This window comes from Protomyctophum bolini, assembly GCF_963924005.1.
Source record: "Protomyctophum bolini genome assembly, chromosome: 8".
Lineage (NCBI taxonomy): Eukaryota > Metazoa > Chordata > Actinopteri > Myctophiformes > Myctophidae > Protomyctophum > Protomyctophum bolini.
In genome coordinates, this window is record NC_137869.1 from 32,680,293 (window position 1) to 32,707,312 (window position 27,020).

The 27,020-nt window shown below is 40.7% G+C and overlaps 1 protein-coding gene across 1 annotated transcript in view; it reads left to right on the forward strand.

The window, feature by feature from the left end:
- Positions 1–8,657: 8,657 nt before the first annotated feature.
- LOC308320203 (contactin-associated protein-like 4) overlaps positions 8,658–27,020 on the forward strand; it is a gene marked incomplete at both ends in the record, with an annotated part of 93,298 nt that continues 74,935 nt past the window's right edge. The window contains 6 exons of the mRNA XM_080770521.1: positions 8,658–8,726; positions 9,981–10,052; positions 10,199–10,217; positions 10,963–11,020; positions 16,579–16,594; positions 17,247–17,355. Of these exons, the coding sequence (XP_080626647.1) occupies positions 8,658–8,726; positions 9,981–10,052; positions 10,199–10,217; positions 10,963–11,020; positions 16,579–16,594; positions 17,247–17,355 (343 nt within the window). The remainder of the gene's footprint in view (positions 8,727–9,980; positions 10,053–10,198; positions 10,218–10,962; positions 11,021–16,578; positions 16,595–17,246; positions 17,356–27,020) is intronic.

Sequence of the window (27,020 nt, forward strand, 5' to 3'; positions counted from 1 at the left end):
AATTGAAGGTGTCACGCGCTGAAAATGGCATATCTACATCGTGTTTCATCCACGACGTGTTGCAAGCTTGTAGATCGCCTATTTTTGGCAGGTGACACCATTATAGTCAGTGGGGACCTCATGTATTTTGTATTGTCTTGGTGTTATGTGCTCTGTGTTGTTTTTGATGCAAGTATAGCGGAAATAATTAGAGCAACACAATTATTTTTATAAATCGTAGTATGGCATGGAGTGTTTGTGTTGTAACAGCAGGCTGTGTTGAACTGGTCAGTAATATAATATGATTGGGCCTAGAGAGGAGCCTTGCGGTGGCTTGTTCGATCCAAAACAGTGACATGGATGGGGAGGCTGGCTGCATGCTGCTAATGGGAAGGTTTCAAAGCTAATCCAGATGAAAGATGAAAACGAATCCCACACTTGTTTCTTGTTTGTGCTGTGTGTTCTGACGCTGTTTGAGGCCGTTTCATAAATCAAGGCTCGATCAACCTCCTGTGAGGTTATGTTTCAATTTATCTGAACTTGGTGGCAGGGCATAAATTGCAGTAGTCCATCAAGTTTGCAGTTTTGACCATCAAGACAATAACAGAATTTAAGTTTTTTTGACAATTATTTTGGGGCCCACTTGCAATATCTGCGCAGCCCCCTGGCCGACAGGTTGAGAATCACTCATGTGGTTGGTTTACCTTGCCAGCCAGATACTCTGCTTTTAAGAAGTAAAATAAGTTACTGTAGTGTATTTTATGATTAATCAGATAATCCCAATGTTGTGTATTCTGGTCTAACAGGCATACACAGTATGCTATGCCCCCTCCTGTGACCCTCTTAATTAAAAAACATTGTTAGTGTAAGATGGGTGTGGTGTGACCACATCTGGTATTAAAAACGGCTAAATGTTAAATTCTTTGCATGCATTACCATGCATTAATTTATTTGATTTGATTAATTAAGTCTAGACCTGATTTAATTAAAAGCTGAATATGTCCATGCAAGTTTTAATTGTCTGAGTTAATGACTCCCTCTATTGGTGAGCCTGACACACTGCAGACAGCCGTCTCAAGTCCACTTATCAATTCTGATAATGCCAGGTCTCTACACTCAGTACACTGTAAGGTCCAGGTTTCATTCTAATAATTCTCTATACTCCCTGCACTGTAAAGATTAAGGTCCAAGCTGTCTCCACAATAATATATCTCTTGCCCTAGGCCTAGAAGAATCAATTCTAAATCTGATTTGAATAAGGTCAATCCAATGGAATACTAAAAATGTGCGCTCAGTCAACTCAAGCACATAATAGGCTTCACTGTCTTACAACAAACAACATAGCGTCAAATTGTATCTATCTCTCTCTCTCTCTCTCTCCATCACTCTTTAACAGAGTGCTGTCACTGCTGTGATGTGGTGTAGGTGTTGGATATGTAGGCAGCTTTCCCACCAGGAAGTGCCATGATTGTGAAGTTTGTAAACACATTATGTTGGATGATAGTAGGGTATATTGGAAGTGTGGATGCAATACGAATTGAGGGCAGCCTCATTAAATCTGACTGAGTGACAGGCTGACAGCAACTCTATCTTGTACTCTCTCCCTTTCGCACTCACTTGACTCCAATAGTTGTTCATATGAGACACAGTCCTTTATTATATGTAATATTAATTACAGTATATATGTTTTGGTGTATTTTGTACGTTTTTCAACTTATTGCTCAGGAGTATGGCCTTGAAACGGCATGTCTAAATGGCTTTGGAGCATGAGCCAGTGTGAAGACCTTTTTTTAGACCCCTTTTATTGAACACTGAATGGGAAATGGGAATATAGAGCAATTGAGCCGTTATTTACACCCAGGGAAATGTAGCGATGAGGGAAATCGCAACAGTGTAATTTTGAATATTGGCTCTGCTCATGCTTACTTTAACATTTGGTACTAAAAAGGACCAGCAGTGTGTGATCATACAGACCTCAAGTACAAGTCTGTCTATAACTAGAAAAAAAAGCGTCCTGGTCTCATGAACTTGAGAGTGTTGAGTTCTCCCCAAGTTAACTTGACGAGAATATTAAGGCCTCTTTCAGACGGAGACAATTTTTTATTGACCCTTTACACGAGAACGACACTTTATGAAAACGCTATAATGTCATAGGTGGCGGTAACGTGCTGCCAAATAAACCAGTCACCCACGTATAAGAAGAAGAACCAGGTAGCTCCCCCTTCACGCAACCCTATCAGGTGTGTCTCACTCTCACTCATTTGTGTGAGTTTAACTGTCTTGTTGCAGGTGAGATATATAAGAGAGTGGGTTCATTTAGACATACTGTATACAGTAGCTGAACAGGGGATATGTTGATAGTGGAAAAGGTAGCCGTCTGTCTCCACAATGTTTTAGAGTACTGTCTGTAGTCAGGCTTAGCAGCTAATGCTAACTCTGTGATAGTGACTGCAGCCAGGAGGCCCCAAGCTACTACTGTCTGTCTGATGTTATTGATAATAATTCCAACTCACTGTGATAGTAATATGCTATTGTGGAAACAGAACTACTTGGTGTCATGTATTTTTGTTATTTTGTTTAAACTGAATGTGATGTTATTATGTATTATTTTGTTATGTCCAGTGAGTCAGCATGTTTCTGCCAGTCAGACAATGAGGAAACCAGTACATCCTGTATATGGTGATTGTGCATAAGCTGGACAACATGTGTCTCACTCATTTGTTTCCTTGATGTCCAGTAAAACGGTCATAAAATCAAACCACACTGATATGGACTCATTCATTGAAGTGTGTAACATGTGCAGTCTGAGCACGATGCTTTTATATATTAAAGGCTACTTTGTGCATTACGCTGACTGGCCTTTAATCCAACTTGTTGAACTATATTCAACAAGTTGATATACTGTACACCGTTGGCTAATATCGTGTTAATTTATCCTGCAGTTGCTGAACCAACTAGTAGACCCATAGGGTAATATAATAAGGACTCCATTTGGTTACAAATTGTAGCCAACATAAAATTTGTGCACTCATTAAAATTGGGGATTTTACTGTCTTATTCACTCTGTCTTTATACTTGCCGTGTGTGTGTGTGTGTGTGTGTGTGTGTGTGTCTGTGTCTGTGTAGGTCTTTGTGTAGCATATGTGCTGTGCACAAACCAAGTTTACAATAACAGTGACAAACTGGGGTTCATTTTGTAAAAGAAAAAAAAAATCAATGTAGGCTATATCAGGAGATTGGCTGGGGGCAAAAACGGATGACTGAGAATCTCTCATATCTCTCTTCTCTCTTTTCCTCCCCTATTCACAATCCCACCCCCACCCACTCTCCACTCTCCACTCTGTAGCTATACAGCAGCTGCTAACCTGAACACGTTCTCGTGTTCTCTATCTCTGATGGCTTGAGCCCGCCGCGGACGCAAGACAGAGGCGCGCCAGATTCACTAGTATCCGGAACTGGAGGGAGAGGAGTGAGTGAGTGAGTGAGGAGGAAGCGAGCGAGGCGAGGGGAGTCTCTGTCCCCTCTCTCCACCAAGCGGGACAGACAGTACAGTAGCATCCTGTCACTTCACCATGGATCTGGACAATAAAGCACCCAGTGGAATAAGTGCACAGATCGCATTCCTTCTCTTCAGTTTGTGCGGGATAACAGCAGGTGAGCACTGTGCGCTTTACTGAAGTGGACAAGCCGTTGAGCCGAGTGCAATAAAGTAGAATATAGGCTACAACAGGCTTTTGTTCCTACATTTCGTGCATTATAGTTGTAATTGAAGTAGTTTACCTCATCTCAATTAGTAGGCAAAAGAGTTTTGAATGCAATCGCACTGTGTCTGTCTGCAGCAGCACCGCAGGAAAGCGTCTGAGAGGGCTAGTCGCAGGCAGCGTAGGAAACTTTAAAAATTGTTGATCCAATCCGTGAATCCATCATTTACATAATCAATTATAGCTTATTATTCCAATTATATCCATCTAATAACGTTGTGTGTTTGATTGTTTTACTTCTGAAAGACAGACTGCCTGTTTTGTTAATGTTCATTGCTCACATGTCATGGACTAGCTCTGGTCCATAGCTCTAAATTAAACGCATTAGAGCTATGGAACAGACCTATCTGGTCCATAGCTCTAATGCCGTTGATGCCGTTTAATCTAGCTATGGACAGATATATAGAGAGAGATATTTGGGGTGGGGTTTAACATAATACAAAGCTTGTTTGTATGGCATTAGACATTTGTTTTGTAAACACGTCTCCCTATGGTCAATGTGTGAGATGCTGTCTCCTGAAGGGATTTTCATTGAATGATTATGCTAAAATAGGATGTTTCATTGATGGATGTTGCATTGATGTACAATAGCTACAAGGCAAGTAGTGGGCAAGAGTTATGCTCCTGTAATTGGAAGTTTGCTGGTTTCAATCTCCCAACAGGCTAGGCTGAGTAATACTCTCTCCTCTCTCAACAACTGTTGTCATTGTCATGGTTCCCTTGAGCAGAGCATTTAACAAACGCCTGCAGTGGAGCTGCTCAAGGACCAGATAGGCTACTTACTGTCTATTAATTTCTCTATTTTATTGTAAGTTAAATTACTTATCTTTAACACATGCATTTGTATGCGTATGTGTATGAAATTTGCATATGAAACATCCGAAACTTGCCTTTAATTTATTGATCGCTTGGATAAATATTTAATCAAAAGTCAGTGCCATTCACTACCATTCATGTTGAAAACACTCACAAGTCTTAGAACTTCCTATTATCTTATTTGGTGAAGAAAATAACGTAACTAATACATTACTGTATTATATTTTGAAGCTCATTCCCAGGTCTAGTATGTGCATCTCACGAGAACATTCTCCTCAACACTGCTGAAGTGAAAAACACATCTGATAGGCTGAGAGAATGCAATTAAAAATGTGCTTTTTGCATTCAGATCCTGCCAGATCCGGCCATGAATATGAAGCAGACTTCTGCTAAAAATGCCCACGTTAATCCATTCTAGATGGGAACCCCTTTTGGTGTTTTAACTAAGCATTATGTTATACTTTAGCTATTGAAAAATTGCAGATCTACAAGCTCATAGCGAGCTTGTAGGTCTGCTATTTTTGAAAAAAATAGCAGAAAATACGGCACAAATCTTTGTATATTCTTTCAGAAGACTTTTTTTTATTTCGACGTCAGGCCTAAATGGGTTTACATAGCAATTATTTTGTATTAAGGTTACAACCTTAGAACGACAGAGAAAGAAAGTAGGAAGAATTAGATGTAGAACATGTTGGTGATTTTAAATTACCATTGTACTTTATGTACATACAGGAGCAAGGTGGGGGACATTCCTTTTTCTGAAGGACTTTGTTATTGATAATTATATTGCTTATATGCACTCTCTTGCTCACACAATATGACCAGTTTCCTTATGTACCCCTTCCTTCCTTGTGTGTGTGTGTGTGTGTGTGTGTGTGCGTGCGTGTGTGTGTGTGTGTGTGCGCGCGCACAAACTTTGTCCTACACAAACATAAAAATGCCATTGGCTTAGCGGCCATTTTTGAGGGTATGATCTTTATATGAACATGCCGAGTTTTGTGCCTCCTTCCTTTCCTGATGTTCTGCTGCATTAAAGGTTGCAACCTGTGCTCACTGTTGCCGGAGAACAGTGTTATTATCCTCTATTCAGAGTTCTGCTTTAGTCATGCTTCATCCCTTTTCCTCTATTCAGAGTTCTGCTTTAGTCATGCTTCATCCCTTTTCCTATATTCAGAGTTCTGCTTTAGTCATGCTTCATCCCTTTTCCTATATTCAGAGTTCTGCTTTAGTCAGGCTTCATCCATTTTCCTATATTCAGAGTTCTGCTTTAGTCATGCTTCATCCCTTTTCCTATATTCAGAGTTCTGCTTTAGTCATGCTTCATCCCTTTTCCTATATTCAGAGTTCTGCTTTAGTCAGGCTTCATCCCTTTTCCACACATGGAGAGAGGTTTTATTTTACATTCTACATGAAATGTCTAAATACACATGAAATGAGAACCAGTGACGTAGACCAGGCACATCCGCTCTTACGGTATAATCAGATGCAGGGCGAATGGAAGATCAGCATACACGTAAAGTCAAAGACGATAGTCTGCACACTGTTGTTTTCTCCCACTGTCTCAAGGATCAGTCGTTATCATGTTTCAGTCACAAATGGATCTTTATCAGGATGATGATTTTCTTTTTTATCGCCTCCCCCTGGCCAGCCGGGGCGCCTGATGGAGGGGAAAGGAACTGGTTGGAATAACGTGTTCCTTCCACGCGCTACGTCCAACCAGGGAAACTCCCCCCTGTCAGGTGTAAAGGAGCAACTTGGACACTCAGGCATGAAGGGAGCATGAGTTAAGTCCATTGCTCTCCCCAGGTTGGCGGAGGGTGTGTAGAGCCCAGGATCACAGTAGATGATTGGCACAGGGGTGAAAAATGGGTTACAAAATCGTGGGATAAAAAAAAAAAAAAGGATGATGATTTATGCCATTCTCCCATTCAAATGCGCTGAGTCTCTTTCTCCCTCTCTGCTCTCTCACTCTCTGTGTGTGTGTGTGTGTGTGTGTGTGTGTGTGTGTGTGTGTGTGTGTGTGTGTGTGTGTGTGTGTGTGTGTGTTTGCGTTCCTCAGATAAGGAATGAGTCACTAGTCTCTACAGAGAGGAACTCTTTACTTAAAGGTCTAATTTGCAAGTCCAAAACATTACCATTCTTCTGCCCCAGTCTGCTGTTATCGTTGCTGTCATGTAGATATATCTTGTATTTCCAAATTTCAATGTTTTTTGCAAGCGGCTGGACAACATGTTGATCTACCTCTACTAGCGACCTGAATAGTGACCTAGTCATGATTGGCTGCCTCCTAAGCCAATGGGAGACTTATTTAGCTGTTCATAAACGAGAGCTTGCTTCAGCTGGCAATTATGTCATTCTTGTTTTTAGTTCGTCGACCTTCCATATCTGCTGTTTTTAATAGCCAAAATATAAAATAATTATCTGCTATGTTTTTAATAGCCAAAATATAAAATAATGGTAGTTAAAATCTGGTGGTGGAGGATACTAGAGTAGTAACCTGAGCAACATTTGATTCATAAACTGAAAGCGCTTGGCATTCAGTATTCTGTTGACTATACTGCTTCAAATGTCAAGTGACAATTAGCCTAATCTATGATCTCTTTATAGTGTGAATGAGCCGATGGAACTGCAGGGTAACTTTGAAGTGGTTCCAATTGTTGATTATTCAGATTGTGGAAAATGAGTTAGTTGATGCTGAGGGGATACATTTAGTGGTAATTTATTTGGTCTTTAAGTTTAGGGAATCAATCTCCAACCCTGAGACAGACGGGGATTCATCTGATTTTTTTTTTTTAAATAATGCATGGCCCTAGCACTTACAGTATTTCATTGCCAGCTCCATTTTAAAGAATTTATTTTTCTTCAACAAGCTCATTGTTTGTTCTCAGGGAGCATAAACCACTGAATAAAATCAATTTGGTGTGAATGAGTGAGACATTTCACTGCCTAGCCCACTATCATTTATGCGTTCCGAGAGGGTGGGCTGCAAGAGAGCTGGGATGTAGGCAGGTTGAAATAGCCAAGGATAAATCACCCTCACATTTCATCTTTAGTGTCATTTATGAAAATGCGTGTGTACAGTAGTAGGAGAGGCGGAGCCGTGAACGGGATATCTGATGAAGTCAAGGTTGCATTAAGGCAGTGGAGGCCCGGTGGCACAAGCTCAGTGCTGCCAGTCATGAATGCAGATTTGTTAGCCCAGGGACAACCAGTCAAGAGAGAGGAATTGTCAGAGAACTGCGGCCCATCCATCTGGGGTTGTGACCTGTTAGATTCTTCATCTGCTCAAGCCCTGTCCCCCGGCAGAAGTCTGGGACCCATTTCATCAAACATCACTGTCTTTAGTGACTTATCGATGGGTCAAGGATGGGTCCCATCAGGGTCATGATGTTCTGTCACTCTCTAAATCAGAGGGAGCTGACTGTTCATGTTTCCCCTGCTAAAACATCACTGTCCATTAACCCAAACCCATGCAGGGCGGGAAGGGAACCACTTTTGGGGTTCTTGTTGCCATCTACAGTATATAGCAACATATTCGGCCTCAGTCCTAAATGGGTTAAAACCAGGGAAAGCATCTGTGTCACAACTCACAATACATTTATTTTAACCACTTTAACCATATTTTATACTTCGGCTATTCAAAATAGTGTTTCACTTCATGCCGCACTATTAGCGGTATAGATATGAAGATGTAGATCTTCAAAACTTTTGAATATACCATTTTTCAAAGAACATATTTAGCTCAAATCTTTTGTTTCTGGGGGTCCCTGGAACTAAATACTTTGACATGGGTGGGGTCAGCAGAATAGATAAAGAAAAATAATAGATGTATATCTGATACCAGCATGCAGAACACACCCTTTACCGTGGAATCAAAATCTTACATTGATGGGTGCTAGATCTCGATGGCAGCATGGCCAGTGATCTGTGACAATGCAGGGCCATTGGCATTACAGACTGAAGCTGACATTTAACACTGCAGGACACTGTTGAATCAAAGCCAAAACCTTGTGGTGAATCATAGAGAGGTATTTAAAGACCTGTTAAAGGGCTTTGTGGGTTAGGAGTGGGAGAGAGAGAGTTTGAGGGAGAAGTTATATAATGTACAGGGACAGTTGGGGAGACTTGAAAGGAGAAGGTGGAGCAGAAGGAGGTGAAGGGGACATGAAGGTTAAGGATAAAAGTGATGAATGAGGAAGAAGGTACTAGGTAGTAGGGCAGGAGGAGGAGTAGTAGTTTTGGAGAGAGTCTCCCTCTGTTGCTTGCCTTAGCCCTGCACTGACACTCTCGGCTCATTCTCCCATTTCATCCCTCAGTGGGTTTTGTGTGTGTGCGTAAGCGTGCGCAAGTGTGTGCGTTCGTATGTGGGCCACCCATTGCCAGAATATCTTTGTGCAAGTAATTTAATTTTATATTCAGTTTGCCTCCGTCAATGGGCTGAACTAATTTTCATCCCTCCATTATTATCTCATAAAAGGTGGGGTGCATTATTGCATTTACATAATATCAGGCTCTTAAAAAAAGTGAAAGAGCATTGGAAGCAAGTCAAATTATTCTCACTTCACTGGCAGATATTATTTCCAGTGTTCAAAAGGAAAAGATGTGTTATCACAGCATTCAGTCTGTCTGTCTGTCTGTCTGTCTGTCTGCCCAAATGTGGTGACCTCATGATCACCGTTTTTTGGCCAAGGAGTGTTTTTCGTGCAAAACTAAATGTTTGCTATGGATTCAGAACCATGAAAACCCACTACTTTGACATGTCACATGCTACTTAAAGTATGATGAAATTCACACTTAACTCTTCACCTAAACTCACTAAGACTAAGCAATGGATTGTATGGTGTGAAGATGAATGACCATGAATGAATCATACTTTATTATACAATGTGGTGTATTGGCAGATGTCAAGGATATACACAATATGCATAGTCTACTCTACACAGTATGTCAATTCATCTCATCTAGACTCGAGAGGATTTTCAGAAACATTTTCATTATTTGATGATGGTGCATAAAGAACATTGTACAATATGCATATGATTAAATGTCTTGTCAGTGATGACAGCTGCAAAGTCATCATCATGGCTTTGCAGATGATGTAGTAGCCATCATCCGTTAATGATATGCTCATCAGATATTATACACGTCTTGTACCTGAAGTCATTACTTAAAGCCATGTCGCTTGCAGCAATTGTTTTGAAATCTGCTGAAAGAAGTCATATTTCACAGTGAATGATGTTGGGTTGTTCCGTCGTGATAGATGGCTTGGCACTCAAGCCAAGTGAAAGTGATGTTATTTGGCTGCCCGTTTCATCTTCTCTTTCTCCATCTGTTGATGTGATATTCCACAATCAAAGATTGTGTTTTTTAGAGTAAATTCTTCTTTTGCTCATGTGTATTGATTCAGTATTGTCTTTTTCACAGCTGCTGTGCAAACCAAAGGCTGTCATGGAATTCCATAGATCAGTGTTTCCCAACCTGTATGCCGCGACAATGGTAAAGAAATATGTCATAGAGCGGATGGTGTATACAGTATAGCAACCGGGACAGTTTGGAAAAACAGGAGTTGGAGCGATCACCGCCGTATAGCTGCTGTGATTGCAGTTTCAATGTCTGGCAGATGATCTCCATTCTCCTGTCAGAGGTGTCAGCCCAGAGACGGTAAGAACAGACAGATAGGGAGAGACTAACTAACGAGTTCACAGCCAAAGTGCTTCTTTCACACAGCCACTGAAACTATATTAAGTAGTGCCCCGGACAAGGCGCCACCACAACAACACGGTCTGTTGTGGGGGCGGTTTGCCGTGTGGGAGACTTGGGTTCGATCCCAGCTTGGTGCAAACCACTACAGATGAAAACTGTATTTATTTATGTTTGAATTAATTTAATAAAAACAAAGAATCTATTAGAAAAAGCTGTTGCAGCCCTCAAAGAGAGGAGAAGAGTGACATTTGGTGGAAGGTTAGGACTTTGTGAATTAGCCGTTCGTTAAGTCCCACCCAAGCCCCTTCTTGGCCAATACCACGTTACTAAGTAAGGATCCTGGTCAAGCTTTCAATGCTGGTCAAAATGGTTAAGCAGTGTCAATAAATATATTTGCTGTAGCATGTGTGGACCTCAGAAAGAGGGTTTGTTTTCTTACATTGTTATGAGCAAACTATTTCCATTCCATGAATTATTTCGCTCCGTTGTGCAGTTTAATAGTAAATATTAGAAATAAAAATAGGCTCTCATAGACTTCCATTGTAACGGGGAACGGCAAATAAGCGAACACAACAAAATTCTGACAGTTTATGACAGGCTCATGCCGTTTTATTTTCGTCTTTTGATAGATTTATAAAGTAACTATTTTGGTTGAAGAAGCAGTACCACGTTGTTCCCAACTTGTCGCTGTGGCGACACCCAGCTGCAGCCTTGCAGACGAGCAATCCCAGACAAGTGTCTCCCTCAAACACGTCCATTGTGTATGTTTTTTTAGCGACAGGCAGACGACATCAAATGCGTTTGTTTACATCCATGGCATTCCAATAATATGCATCAAGAGATTTGGACCAGATTGTTTTTTACTCAATGCGAACAGAAGTTCGCGTAGGCAGGATCTTCTTTCTACACAAACTAGTCAAAACAAGACAACGTTGACATTTTTTATTAAAAATAAAACTGCATGAGTTTTCCTGATTCCTGTCAGAATCAGCTTTTGTTGTGTTCGCTTATGTGCTTAAAGAGTGACTTTGAGACTTTCCCCGTTACAATGGAAGTCTATGAGAGCCTATTTTTATTTCTAATATTTACTATTAAACTGCACAACGGAGAAAATAATTAATGGAATGGATAAATAATACATACATGATAGTATGTGCTCTATGAATGTAGAGCCAATTATGCACATCTTGTTTCACCTTCCGTTCTAAAGCATGTTGTCAAACTGCAGCCCGACTTAACACTCCTCCTTTGGTCTCTCCTCCCTGAGATTCAGTTAGTTTCCCATTCGATTCTTATTTTGACTGTTTCTGAGTTGAGATTTTATGTTACATATTCATCATATTTTCTACTTGCGTAAGCACAATGCGTCACGGATGCGACATATTGTGATTTTGACCTTACAGACCTGCTATTTCTGCTATTATTATTTTCAGCATAAATTAAGCAGAAGTAACTACTGTATCAACTTACTGGACCCTAATTTCAAACATTTTGAATGTTCGAGTAATTCATATAAAACTCATTACATTTTCAAATTATAGCACAAATCCACTGGGAATTAATCCCTAATTGCTGAATTGCTCAGACAATTCCATTTGCTCTGCACTGTTTTCACTACCATTGTATTTTCTAGTCTGGCCTCCATCGCAGAAGCAACTGATCTCTGGGGTTCCATAAGTTGAGAGGGCTCCTGGCTGGGGTGTTTTGTGGTCAAGTTATACAGTAGTTCACATTTATATTGTACAATTTCCTAAAGATAATGCTGTTCTCTGCTTGAGGATGACTGTTGGCACCCGTCCCTCTGGTGCAGAACCAAGCACTGGGCCTCATTGTCTTCCGCACTGGCCTGAAAGATTAAATAATTCAGAAAGACTCATAGTGAGTAACACTAAGCTCTGGATGTCAGGGGCATTTACACGGCTCTGAACTTTTATAGCTTCTGCGGTTGCTGCTGTTGTTTGTTCAAGTGATGGATGGTGCTCATCAGCATTCAGGGTCTTTGGATCCATTGTAGCCTCTGTGGGTGCTGTGTTATTTCAGTAAAAAGGTAAATTGGACGCTGTAGATGGATGGATAAGCTGGAGGAGAGTAGAGTGGTTCTATTTGACTATTTCTCTTTCTGCAACTGTCTGGCTGGCTGTCTGGCTGTGTCTGTCTGTCTCTCTCTCTCTCTCTCTCTCGCTCTCTCTCGCTCTCACACAGACACACACTCTCCCTCCTGTATTCGTGTGCCAAGTCTGCAGTAGCAACGGCGATTAAACGTATTTGATGGAAGATTAAAGTCCTTTTTTTCCTTAAAAAAATACAAAAGCGTCTGGGTGGTATAGGATCTTAGGTAGTGCTTGGAACATGTTACTGACTTTGATCTCACTCAGAAAAACAAAACAAAAACCTGTTTACTAAGAATACATGAATCAAGAATCGATCAAGACATGTTCATTGGGGTTTGTAAGAAGGTTAATGGCTTCAACAGAGTGTGGGTGGGGCAAACATACAATCAGCACCAAATTGTAATCGCTTGGGGCCTCTATTGAGTCCCTCTAAAAGCATTTTTACTTTACATTTTTACTTATTTTTACATTTTCCCTATCCCTATTGATTTGTTGATTCTTCTGAGAGATGTTCCAAGCACCTGGAAAAAGAATAAAACCCAGAGATCAAAAGGCACCTACTGCTACCCATGAGATGTTGGCATTACGGATACACGTTTCTTTCAATCGCCTGTATCTTCTATTCCTTGTCCCAGATGGCATTTTTGGTCAAAACAAGGTTTATTTGGTGGTTTATTTGGATCTATGCACCGGCATAGATCCATTTGGTAAACAAAAGTTGTCCAGGACCATTTAACTAGTTTGTGTTCACTACCGGAAGTCTGGAAATGTGGCTTTTCAAAATAAGAGCTCAACTGGGAAAAATTCTGGCGTGAATTATATCGTAATTTGTCAATAAATGCTAGTGGTCTAAGTGTTAATATACCACAGGGTGTAGCTTTACACAATCAATCAGGTCAACGTTTAGGTTCACTGGTTGCGTATGTAACGGGTGTACAACATTTACCTCCATTTTGCTCTGAGCCATCTACGTTTCTGCTTCACTGCTCACATGGTCATGGGACAAAATTCTTAAATGTCAAAACTCCCACCAAGGAGAAAAGCTTGACATGCTCCTCATATCCAGCATGAAGCTGGTCTCTCGCCAGAGTCGCCACACATTATCTCTTGGTTGGTTGGTTGGTGAGCTGGCCCTCTCATTTCGCCTCTCGAAGCTTATTCCAGTTGCTCCCACTGAGTGCTCCAGGTGCTCCTACTGAGTGTTCCTGTTCCCTCATCAGCCACAGTCTGTGTGCTGTGTTTATCAGCGTGGGATATTAGTCAGAAAAGAGTGTTTGGCCAGTTGGCCACTATACCTCTCAACAGCATTTCTATGTGCTTTATTCACAGTATCACACAGTTTTGAATATCTGTGAAGAAATTGATGTCCTTGTAAATGTGTGACGTTGTCATTGACTACTGTATATATCATACATAAACATTTTAGACCATTGATGGCTTTATTTTATTTTTTTATGATCAGTACTTTATTTTAGATTTTTTTCAAACACATAAAACAGAGAACCTAAAATACAAATACAAACAACATCAGAGTACGTATTCATGGACAGGCAAGATAGATGAGATAAACAAATGGAAAGGAAAAAAAAAGGAAAAAGAAGAGGAACACGTCCCACTTCAGATCATATTTATCTAACTGATTATTCATTTTAAAGGATAACCTCTCCAAAGCAGCCACAATACCGAGCTGAGTGAACCATACCATGTGCTGGAGGTAAAACCTCAGACTTCCATTCCTTAACAATGATTTTCCTACCCACCATTAATGCTGTTTGAATCCAGTCAGCTAGAGGTGCAGGGAGGTGTTTTAGTGGCGATGGATCACCCAGAATAAAGAGAGCCGGTGTATAAGGAATATCCTGGTTTGTGATTTGCATTATGTTCTCATGAATAGCACACCATAGCGTCTGTACCCTAGGGCACTCCCACAATACACATTGATGGCTTTATTTAAAAAAAAAAATGTTTGGTTACATTTGATCCATTTTGTCATTTAGGTCTACAATATTACTGAATTTACCTCAATAATAGGCAAAACATTGTTGGACACTGTTAAGAAGTCATGGATGTTTGAATTCAGTTTGTGAATCATTCTTTTCACAGGGACTATTTTCAGTTTGACTTCTCAAAATAAATCTGCCCTTTAATGCATTACAAAGAAAGGTAGTACCCCCCCCCCCCCCCAGAGAGGACATATAGGACTCCTCCTCCCAGCCAACACTCCCCACTCACAGGTAGTCGTCGCCCCTGGGTTGGCTCCCATAGGGTCAATTTACTTGCCTCAAGTTCTGGGTGCCTGACACAGTGCCCTGCCAGCCTCATCATTCTCTCTCTGACTTTGTCGTTGACCCGTGGTGGGTCCCCATAGAGGTCCACATTTCTTATTTTTTCATAATTATTATCCCACGATTTTGCAACCCAGTTTTTTCACCCAGTGCCAATTATCTAATGTAATCCTGGGCGCTACACTTCCACTGCCAACCTGGGGGGGGGCAGTGTTCTGACCTCATGCCTCTTTCTATGCATGAGGAGTCCAAGCTGCTTCTTTTCACCTGACGGGGGAATTTCCCCGGCCGGATGTAACGCGTGGAAGGAACACGTTATTCCGACCAGTTCCTTTCCCCTCCATCAGGCGCCCCGGCTGGCCAGGGTTAGGTGGTTTTAGAGACCAGGATTACTGCATGTTTTTGTGAGGGTACCTACCCTAGGGGACACGGGGAGAACATGCAAACTCCACACAGAAAGGCCCTTTTGCCAACCCCACCTCGGGTATGGGCACTGATGAGGGAGCACGCCCACAGTGTCCCCAGCGGGAATCGAACCTAGGACCTTCTAGCTGTGAGGCGACAGCACTACCGACTGTGCCAGTGCCACCGTGCCACTCCACCCAGGGATTTTTCCTGTTGTATTGTAAGGGTCCATGTCTCGGCCCCATTCAGCAGTACTGACTCCACAGTAGCTATGAACTTAAGTAGCTTAAGGTCTTCTCCCATATCTGACTTCCACACTCTCCTCATCCCGTGCAAGGCTTTCCAGCCAGGCAAGTGCTCTCCGAACTTTCAGATCCTGTTCAGTTGAGGCAGTCCAGGCCCTGAGGTACTTGAAGTCCTCGACTCGCTCGAGCACCGTCTGCAGTGGAAATGTTTTTTGTCCTCTGTGTTGACTGTCATTACTTTTGTTTTCTTGGCATTGAGCTTGAGGCTGATCTTCCTGCTCTCCTTTTCTACTGCCAGTAGTAGCTCCCTTCCTTTCTCAAGGGAGTGCTATTGCGCCACCCTTTGGCCAATTTACTTACTAACCGACTGCACGATTAAGCCAGAACTGCTATTTTTGGCAGAAGAAGAAGAAGAAGAAGAAAGCAGGCCAAGCCCTTTGGGTTTGGCCCCTTAAAAATTTGTTGTATTATCGAAAGTATAATGTCAAATACCATGATTAGTAGTCAAGGGGAAAAACATCCCAGACTTGACAAGATTTCAAGGGGGTTAATGTTCAGGATTTATTTATTATTATACGAAATAACATAGTCTGTGAGATGTCTTGAAATATATGTACAGAAAAGTCATCACAGTGTAACATTTTGGAGGAAATTGTAGGAGAGCTGATGTTGCTGTCGTAACAGTACACAACATATCAACTAGTGTAGAATGAAGTAGATTGACCTTGTGCTGAGAGGCTATTAAAAACTGTCCACAGGCTTTGGTTTATAGAAATGACTAGGTGAAGTAGTTTTCTGCATGAAACGATGTGCACTAATGTTGACAAAGTAATCTAAGCTAAAGTCATGTTCATGGTACGTGCTCTGGGCAAGAGCTGAATTAAATGTGAATTATAGTAATTAGCTCTTGTCTCAGTAGTGGATAACAACATCCATTAGAGGTTTCGTAGGAGGCGTTATGCTGCAGCTTAATGCACTCGTGGAAAGTATAGAATGCATACTGCATCTGAAGTTAATACATTTCTGAAAGGTACCTGCAGTGCTACTTATGTGAAATTATTTTGCATTTTCCACGGCAAACCATTATTGCGTGCGTGCGTGCGTGCGTGTGTACGTGTGTACGTGCGTGTTTAACTGCAATCCAGAATGTGTCATAACACCAATAAACATCAAAGTGTATGAGGCATGAAAAGGTCTCCTCTGACACGACTGATTCCGGTCTTTGAGTAGCCAGCTTGTCTCATTAATGAACCTGTTCTGTTTCTTCTCTCAGGACCTATGCTCAGGACGTACACCATGATCCATTCATCCAACAGGCTAGACAAGGGACAATTTTCACCCACAACTCCACAACTCTGATATGCTACTGTTGTATACTATTCAGCACTGCGTTTTTACTGCAGTGTATAAGAAAAAAAAAAAGAAGGAAAATAAATAAAATAAATAAATTTGATAGCTGCATGGGGGAGGGCAGTTAGCTGTGTCAGTCATTTAGTTTAAGTGTCTTGCTCGGGGACACTTTGACTGGACGGACCACTGAGTTGAACTGGTGACCTTCCAATTCACAGGCAGCGTCTCCTTCTACGCACACACACACACACACACACACACACACACACACACACACACACACACACACACACACACACTCTCTAAAAAATGGTGTAATGATGAACACGCTCTCCTGTTCAATCATAATCTTGATTCACACCGTACCAAAATGGTATGGTATCCAATGGTTTCCTCAAAGTTAACAAACCATGGTTTGCTTCGGGAAAATTTGCGGTAACAAAGTTTGCGGTAATGCTAAATATGAATTGTAGTCAATGGGCTAAACATGCCAGATCTACAATGTGTTATACTGCAAAACGTTTTGGACAAAAATCATCTGTGATTCTCAACCATTAAACCTCATCTTTTGTTTTTGACTTGTTAACAGAGGTATGCGACAGTCCACTGGTGTCTGGTCTACCTCCAGCATTCTTCAGAAGCTCTTCCCAGTTGTCCAACAGCCATGGGCCGGGCTTCGCTAAGGTCAACAGAAGAGAAGGTGAGGAATTTGTTACAGAACTGATCCTATCCATGGATCAAATACAGAACATGGCGAGCTTGATCGCATACAGCTATACCATACACCTAGACTGAAGGGCCATGATTTGAGTACAGTACAAGCAAAAAAATATGTTGGTCACTTTATACACACACACACACACACACACACACACACACACACACACACACACACACACACACACACACACACACACACACACACACACACACACACACACACACGGGTGCAGGCTTTAGTTCCGACCTACTATTGGTCCGAGTGTCATTAGACCGACAACCTACCTCAAACCCTGACCGCAAGCACGGGAGCAGCACATGTCCGACAGCATGGCCGACCATTGTTTCCGCATATCGGTGCCCACACACACACACACACACACACACACACACACACACACAAAGAAAAAAATACATGACACAATGTAGATTGTGTTCTTGTTACATAGCAATAATGTATTCCAGTCAGGTGCGTCAATTAAACGGCATACAGGAGAGGCAAAAGTATGCTCATACGCCGACGTATCAATATATGGAATGTCCACAGAGGTTTTTTGGATTCTCAAATATTTTCTGTTGTAATGATCCATAGGATGAAAGAAAACATATACTGCTACCAAACATAAATATTGTGGTTAAAAAATAAATAAAACAACAATGATAACCTCAGAGTAAAAACATAAACTGTATCCTATTATTGGGGCAGGATAATTCATCAGAGGATCATTCATGTTCCAGCTGGGCTATGAACACAGAGACCAATTAAACAGTTCAGTATATACTCTAACGACAGGCTTTATTAAAGATGTAAATGAATTAAACGGTTTCCTTTGTTGTTTAAACAGTAAACAACAAAGGAAAATGTCAAACAGTTGTTAAAGCACATATTAACAGTCTGGGCCAAAATAAAGTCTTTTGTTTGCCCTACAGGAATCTTATCTAAATTAATCCTTTCATCTGGAGAAATCTGCTCAAAGATAATACACGTCCAAATGTTTATGACTCTCACTGTAAATGTCAACCACATTACTGTGCACAATTCTACCACTGAATGTCCCTTGAACAAATTGCCCAGAATTTCCCAGGTTTGACACCGCAATCAGTCTCCATCCTGTGCCCTTAAATGTCTTCAAAAGTTTTCTGAAAAATGTGGCAGCGGACGGACCCCCATCTCAAAATAATTTGTTCCAGGGACCCCAGATTTGAGTTAAGAATGTTCTTCACCTTGGAAAGCATGAGTGTCTATTTTTGTGTAAATAGACACAGGAATTGCCTGTCATAATTTGACCCCCCAGTATCAGGATGTATTAGGATGTTGATATTCATTCATCAGCCAACACTGCCCACTCACAGGTAGTACCCACCCCCCCACCCCCCAGAGAGAGGGTATGTGTGTGTAGTTATAAATTCAAAGATTTTTTTTGAAAATATCAGATCTACAAGCTCATGACACGATTTGAGCTTCTATATCTGTTCGACTTATAATAGCTACAATCTAAAATGGTGCTTTCCCGGTTTGGGCATAGATTGTACAACGGCTTGCGTTGATCACTTCTGCTCAATCCAGATTTATATCCTCAGCCGGATCTCCCCTCTGTGAGTGAGTATACTCTGCTCTGTGGTTTATAGCAATGGATTACTGGTCACCTCAGTGCAGAAAGCTCCTCACAGTCACACTATGGCCGTTTTCAGACCACTGAGCACAAAACATCAAAGGGACGTCTCCTTTGGATTGAAATAGATGAATAGCTCTCTGGCAATATCAGGGCTGTGAAGAGAGAGAAGCCAATACAATGCAACACAACACAACACAACAGCTATATACTGCTAGTAGTAGTAGTATACCCACATGTATCGTATTCTGTCTGTCTGTACATATATTAGGAGTTATTATTGGAATAGTACATCACTGACTCTCACAAGGCCACTTCCCCTTACCAAGGGAATAAATCTGAATGTAAGTCGTCCACTACAATGGAAAAATGAAAAATGATGAAATACTGTGCTGGACATTGATGTGAGGCTTTGAGAAAATGGCTGTCATGGATTATTTATGAGCTTTTTTGGATGCAAAGGTTTTGCTGCTTTATGCATTTTTGTGAAACTCGGCAGTTGATCTGAGTGTCAAAGCATAGAACCAGCTGGGAATGTGGGATATGCTTTTTCCCCCCTTGACACAATAATAATGGGTCGACCAACTAACCCATGCTTAGCCAGCAGAATGAAGTTACCCTAGTCTGTTTGCTGGTGGCCGGCTGTATGCAAACACTCAATGGTTTTATTTTAATCCTAAATGTACTTGTGCAGGTGGGATCTTTTATAAGATGCACAGTGATTTACTTGATCTAAATCTCAATAGTTTTCTGTGTTTTATAAGTCTTTTGCCCAAGGCTTGCTTATTTGAGTCGAGTGAAAAGAAGTTAAAGGAAATTGAGCCAGAGCTGTCAGCAAGCATACTTTAGACCTGATCCAGATCAGTCTTTAGAACACCATACACTGAATAATAATGAGCTGTTTGAAATATAACCCATATAACCCATTACTGTAGAAAATATTCAGAGCAATCTTCTTTTAAAATAAACCTTATAGTATGGCATATCCACGGGGGACTTTGATTTAAAAACATGCTGTACCAACACATTACGGTATGCTTGTAGCCATGACGCTTTGGTGTATGGTGCGGTCCCTGGTGATACCAATTGATGAGCAGGTGTGTCAATTAAAGGAGGGCAACTTGCAAGGCTGGACTGGGACAACAATTTGGTCGTAGCATTTGATACCTTAACTGAGCCTTTTTTTGTTGTGTTATGAGCTACTTCCTTTCAAGAAATTCCTTGCAGATGATTATTTTTAGTGTCAGAGTTTGGAAGCGCTCGTTATCAGTAAAGCAACGTCCTGCTGCCTCCTGCATTATGTGAAATATTTTGAAACGGGTGGTACATTTAGAAAAATAAGGAATTTCTTGATAGGAAGTAGCTCATAACATGTCTACAGTGGATTTTTATGTAACAAACACTTTGCAGATAGAAAGAGGATAATTCATCAAGCTTTTCGTACAGCTAACAATGTTGGTGAGTTTGACGTTTAGGACTTTTCTGTTTGGATGAATGGGCTGTCAATGGGAAATTGCATCTAGTTACCATCTTGCTGGCAAGATGGGCGGTCCATAGTCAACTGAGGACGGCATATGGTCAATTGAGCCTCCCTTGTGGAGTGTGTTAATACAGTAGCTGTAAGACAGTGTTAAAGTGCAAGAAAAGATGGAGGCGGTGTGAGGGGATTAGCGTTTCCATATGACCTGATTTTTTTTTTAATTCTTGTCTGTCTTGTTTCTCTTTCATTGCTCTACAGTTACTTTTATTAAGATTATTTTGGGTCTTTTATGCCTTTATTGATAAGACATTAGACTGACAGGAAATAGGGAGAGGTTGCCGGAACGCTACCCTAGTCGTCTGGGTCATTTAACGTCTGGGTCATTTAATGTATGTCAATGATAGTGGCTACACCGGATAGCGCAGGCCACGAATACGCATGCTAAAAAAAATCTGATTGGTTATATTATTTTTACGTGCATATGCTCCCATGCTCGCATATATTGTCTCCCAAAGTGTATGTCCCATTGGGGTACTCAATGTACTCAATTCATCAACATACAAAATGTGGATATCTATAAAATATGAAGGATCCCAATGGAAACAAAAAAAGAAACCCGCACACTCATCTGCTCCAATACAATTTATTAAATATATCAGTTTTGGTTGTGCACCTCGAAGAGCCACACTTTATGCACCCACTCACGGGTAATATGTTTATATAAGTTAGTTGACTCTATAACATGCACAACCAAAAAAAAGGCTTTAAAGACACACATTTCTGAACACAGAAGAAGCATCCGCAACCAAGATCAAAAGAGCACCACAATGCACACCACCACCATTATGCACACTGACATGAATAATATACGTATATAGAGATTATATAGAGCCGACGGGCTCTGTCTTCCCGCACACATCTGCGCTCGCCAACAGATCTGGTGTAGCCAGGAGCATTTTGCACGCGCACTATTTTCATGGACTGCGTGCATGTCAAATGCATACGCAATCGGTGTAGCTCAGCCGTAATGTGTTTTATCACACACGTTTTGGGAATTCTGGGGTAACATTTTCTTATTTTTCCCTGGGCACCATATTGCCTTGCGCTGGCCCTGGCATCCTTTTACAGTATTCATGATATTGGATATAGCTCCTGTAGCTGCATGCATACAGTATGTGCCTATGATTTGATGCATTTGGGTGAACTCGCACAGCACTGGTCTGTGCTGTGCTCAATCAGAGAGGACACTGGGACTGGTGCTGCCTGCGTGGCCATGATCGAGTACTTACTGTATCTCCGACCCTTGGTTTCGGTTAGCCAGGCATGACCAAACCTCTACGGGGATAACACCTGATATGCGTAAGTTTACTGAGGTTAAGGTTAGGGTTAGGTTTAGGTATAGTTTTATTGAGGTTAAGGTTAGGTTTCTGGTTGAAGGACTTCAGTGTTTTGTACCATACTATTGTATGTTTAAGTACAGAACAAAGAATGTTTGCTTTCGCCATCTTTGTTGAAGAGTCTGGGCAATTAAGATTTAGTCTTACTAGAAACACTAAAAGTTTCAAAATCTTATATTTAGATTTAGTCTGGCTTAATCTAGTCACCTCTGGGGTGAGGTTACTGGAGGTCAATGCTTAATGACAGATTAACAGTAAATTGACAGGAAATGGGGAGAGAGATGGGGTGGCACACAGCAAAGGTCATGGGATCGGGAGTCGAAACTGCTGCGTCAGACTGGATTACCAGTATAGGTGCCCAGACGGCTACGCCAGCCGCCCAGGCTGTGTTCCTTTCTTTCGACCGTGCCATAGTATGATTTAATGCAGCAATGCTGGCCGGTTCTTCAGACCTGGCAGCCTGGCATGAGATTCTGATTTTAAACCTGATCTAGGCCTGATGGGCCATCAGATGGTGATGAAAAGTATTGATTAGATATCAATGCTTTGCTGAAGAGGCATCTCCTTTTGAATGTATGACTCCCAATATTTTATTGTATTTCTCCCCTCACTTTTTCTCTTGCTTCCTTACCTCCCTTTCTTATTATCCCTTTCCCCCCCAGATTTTTCCTCCATTGTTTTTTACATAACCTTCCAGTTACTGTAGTTCTGGCACCAATTCTTTTTGCAAAAGTAATTGGATTATATTGTGAACTAGTGTCTATTCTTGCATAAACTAAAGTCTTGAACTGGTAGCATACATATTTGCCATGGTGCTGTACTCTTTGCGGCTGACATTGTCTAAATATCTTGTTGTTGGGCCTAGTGCTTCTCAGTCCATCAGAACCAATTAATGAATGCGTGGCTGAATTAATTCAAGTCTGAAGAACATTTAAACAAAATTATATTTCTGTCTTTCTAATGGATTGGCTATTTGCGCTCTTAGATGAGGTTGACTTATTTTTGGGGTCTACAACAGGCTATGTATGGTATACTGTATGTAATGTATGTGTGAATGTATCTAGTGTATGTCTCCTCAACAGTACTGCAGATCAATCACAGCTCATGTCACTACGTGTACGGCATCACAAACCGAACAGACAAAAAGTATCTAATAAGACTATTAGAATAAGACTATTCTGAGGCCTCTTCTGTTAAACATATTATTATTATTATTATATTATTATGTACATAACCATAACAAAGGGACTATGTTCCAAGCTCAGGAAGCACGTTAAGTCATTGAATAAATCTACGTTCAGATGTGCCAGAAGTTTCTTCCATTAAAAGTCAAAACTAAGGTAGGAATGATTAAAAGTCAGTATACCCAGCTCCAATCGGTAATGTTAAAAACCACAACCCAAGCCAGAAATATCTGGAACTACATATTTTCAGATGGGTAGCGGCGGCCAATTACATATAATTTTTGGGGTCCTTGACATGAATATCTAAGCCAACCAAGACTACCAAAATGAGTCGAAAGGAGATTCTGGAGGGGAGCATGTGGATCAACCCAACCAGTTTATTTTGGGAGGTCTGCAATTTATTTTTAAGAATCATAGGGATGTCATTATACCATGACGTGCAGGCATAATCAAAGTGACACTGTCTCACTGAATGAGTGCCCCTGCCAAAGCTTTCATTGCAACCTTTGTCAATGTATGTTGAGACTCTGGCAGCGTTACTGCTTGTTTAGTGTGAGACAGACGGCCAGGCAAGCATGTTTGCCACTACGTGGCTTATTTATTATAACATATGTTGGTGTGCTGATTTTGTTTAAAATGAGTAATAGCCTACAATGTCTGGATTAATCAGAATCAAGACATCTTGACAAGATGTCATCTTGAATGAGATTAAAAACTGAGTAGTGCTGTAATCAAAATCAGCTGTTTTTGGAGGAATGTTCAGATATGGGAATCAAACGGGTGAATGAAATCAAGATTAATTTATATTCATACGGGTAGCGGTACGTCATCACGGCATTGTGATTTGTGCATATAGTCATTCACAATCTACAAACCGTTGCCTATAGATAGCTTGATAGATTGGACAGGGACTGTTGTTGTTTTGTCTGTCCTATTTACCCTACTTTTTCTCCAGTGGTTGTCAGATTGAATAACACAGCATCACACTGCTAACAAAACAGTTCCTTTAGTGAAGCTGCTAGCCTGACCAGCCTCGTGTCAGCCTTTATTTCCGTTTTAGCACTGAAACAGAACAAGAGGTTACAGGCTGAATTCACATGTTTGAGGATCTATAGTAGCTGGGAGGGAATTCGGCCAAAATCATCAAGATTGTGCACTTGGTGACAAGTTTTTGATTAATGAATTAATTCATTCATCTATCTACAAGCTCTGACACTAGTTTTTATCATCCTATTCTTTTTTTTGGTCACGTCGCGCACCAATATTATTTGACCAAGAGATTCTTAGAACTTAGATTAGGCTATACTTAGAACAGTAACATCAATCCATTGAACATGTTATTCTATCAATTATTTGGGGTTTCAACCTGAATGATCCAATAATGGATTAATTGCAGACCACTAGGCTCCCGGCAGCCATCGTGGAAGCCATCTTGAAAATGATGCCTTTCCTGAACTTAGATTTTCCTAACGTTTTTGTACGTTATTTAGCATACGCAATAGTAACAGAATCCATTGAAAAATCTCTTCTAACAATTATTTGGGGTTTCAACCACATACTGATTTATCTAATATTGGATTCATTGCAAACAGGGGGCGAGTTGGAAACCTTATGCTCATACCTACCAGTGTTGGGAAATTAATTAATCGCAATGCCCCGTTGACTGCCTAGATTTCACTAACCTTTGGAGAACTACCGCGCCGACATCGTCGTTCCTTTTCATAAAAATCTGCTTTAAAATGGTGTGATCCTTTTGTAGTGTTGAAAAATAATCCAAAGTGGCGATCAACAGAGCGGAGGAGGAACGCGCCAGCTGCGCGCCACCGCCACAATTGGAATGCATTGGTCCTCAATTTCCCAGAACCCTTTGCATGCCAGTGCGACAGATTATTTTGCGGTGACGTCATCAGAATGCATCACCTATCCCACTCTGTCTTAAAACATATTTCAAACGCAAATTATGAAAACGTAAATCGTGTAACTCGTTATTGGGAGGGAAGCTGTTCTCCAATCAATTAAGGTGAGACACCCCAGGTGAAATCATGATTTTTCTTTTTTTTTTTTTTTTGCTATTTTGCTTCCTAAACATGTTTTCTTTCAAACTAAAGCAAAATACACGTTAAAAATATAGATGTTGATGTTTAGTTGGATAGTTTATTTTAGCCAATGACAGCTCGTTTTTCTGGGTGAAAAGCCACCATCTCTATTTTCATGATTGGTTGTTGGTACAAAGGAAGTGACCATATTTGGATCAGACCACAGTCAGCTCGAGGTCCAGACCTTTCCAATGATATATGCCATTATATGTTGTTGCCAAGGTTTGGATGAGATATTTTGTCTCAAAATAGTGGCTTCAAATAAAACGTTTTGGAATTTTACAATACAAATCTTTAAAGGCCGTTTTCTCAAAATGAGTTTTCCTCATACTTGGGACAAAGAATCTCCACTTCAGTTGAACTCACATACACCAAACTTTCCAGTCTCATTCATAACTATATTCTGCAGACATTTACACATGGATTTGTTGATATATCATTCACAGCCTGATTTACATCACATTTTATACAAAAAAAATGCCGAAAATTGGGTTTTTTATGCCTGTTGACACTATTTTCTGATTTGTGGAGTGATAATTAGAGATATCAAAAATCCCATGTGTAATTTTCTTTGTCTCTAATGTGTCAACAAAATGAAATGATAATTTTGAACCTGGCTTTATCCGATCTTCAGATTTATCGTCCCGAAATGTATGCAAATTAGCGCATATAATGCCTAATTTGCATATTTAAACATATAATTTCAGAAAACTTGTAATACAAAAAATCTTAGTTTTAATATAAGTAATCAACTGGAGAAGTTTCATTGTGATAGCTATTATTTAACTTTTTTTCCCTATTCACCTGGGGTGTCTCGCCTTAAATAATATCCCCATGAACGCCCGGGGGTATTTAGGACCATTACATCAGAGGTATTTAGGACCATTACATCAGAGGTATTTAGGACCATTACATCAGAGGTATTTAGGACCATTACATCAGAGGTATTTAGGACCATTACATCAGAGGTATTTAGGACCATTACATCAGGGGTATTTAGGACCATTACATCAGGGGTATTTAGGACCATTACATCAGAGGTATTTAGGACCATTACATCAGAGGTATTTAGGACCATTACATCAGAGGTATTTAGGACCATTACATCAGAGGTATTTAGGACCATTACATCAGAGGTATTTAGGACCATTACATCAGAGGTATTTAGGACCATTACATCAGAGGTATTTAGGACCATTACATCAGAGGTATTTAGGACCATTACATCAGAGGTATTTAGGACCATTACATCAGAGGTATTTAGGACCATTACATCAGAGGTATTTAGGACCATTACATCAGGGGTATTTAGGACCATTACATCAGAGGTATTTAGGACCATTACATCAGAGCACTCTGCCATTTGCAGCAACGGAGCACATTTAGCGATGCTAAAGTGGAGATTTTGGATATTCGATGATGTCACACCATGGGTGCCACCGGAGGCAAAAACAAAACGGCTAACGGACGGTAAATAAAATACTATTAATTCTGGATTCAATTACTTTAAAGAAACCTGAGATTTCTCGTTTTAGCAAAGGAGGATATAAGGTTTAAACCCGAGAAATTGTGGGTCTGGCAAATATTGTGTTAGCCTGTTGGTTCACACTACAAGAACTTCAATTGTGTTGACAGTTTATCAGTCAAGGTCTGTCTCCTTGCCTTGACTCGGTTTTTTCATATCATCGGTTGGACTGGATTAAATATTTTGTGTGAGATGAGACTTCAGGTTGTCTGAGTTGAATTGTACTTGTTGAAGTGTACTTTTTCATTTTTCCTCCCATCTTCAATTGATTTTCAGTTATAACCCAGAGAGATCAATCGGTCTGTCATCGTGTACAGTATTTGGGTGAGGAACTTTGGTGTAGAGCTCTT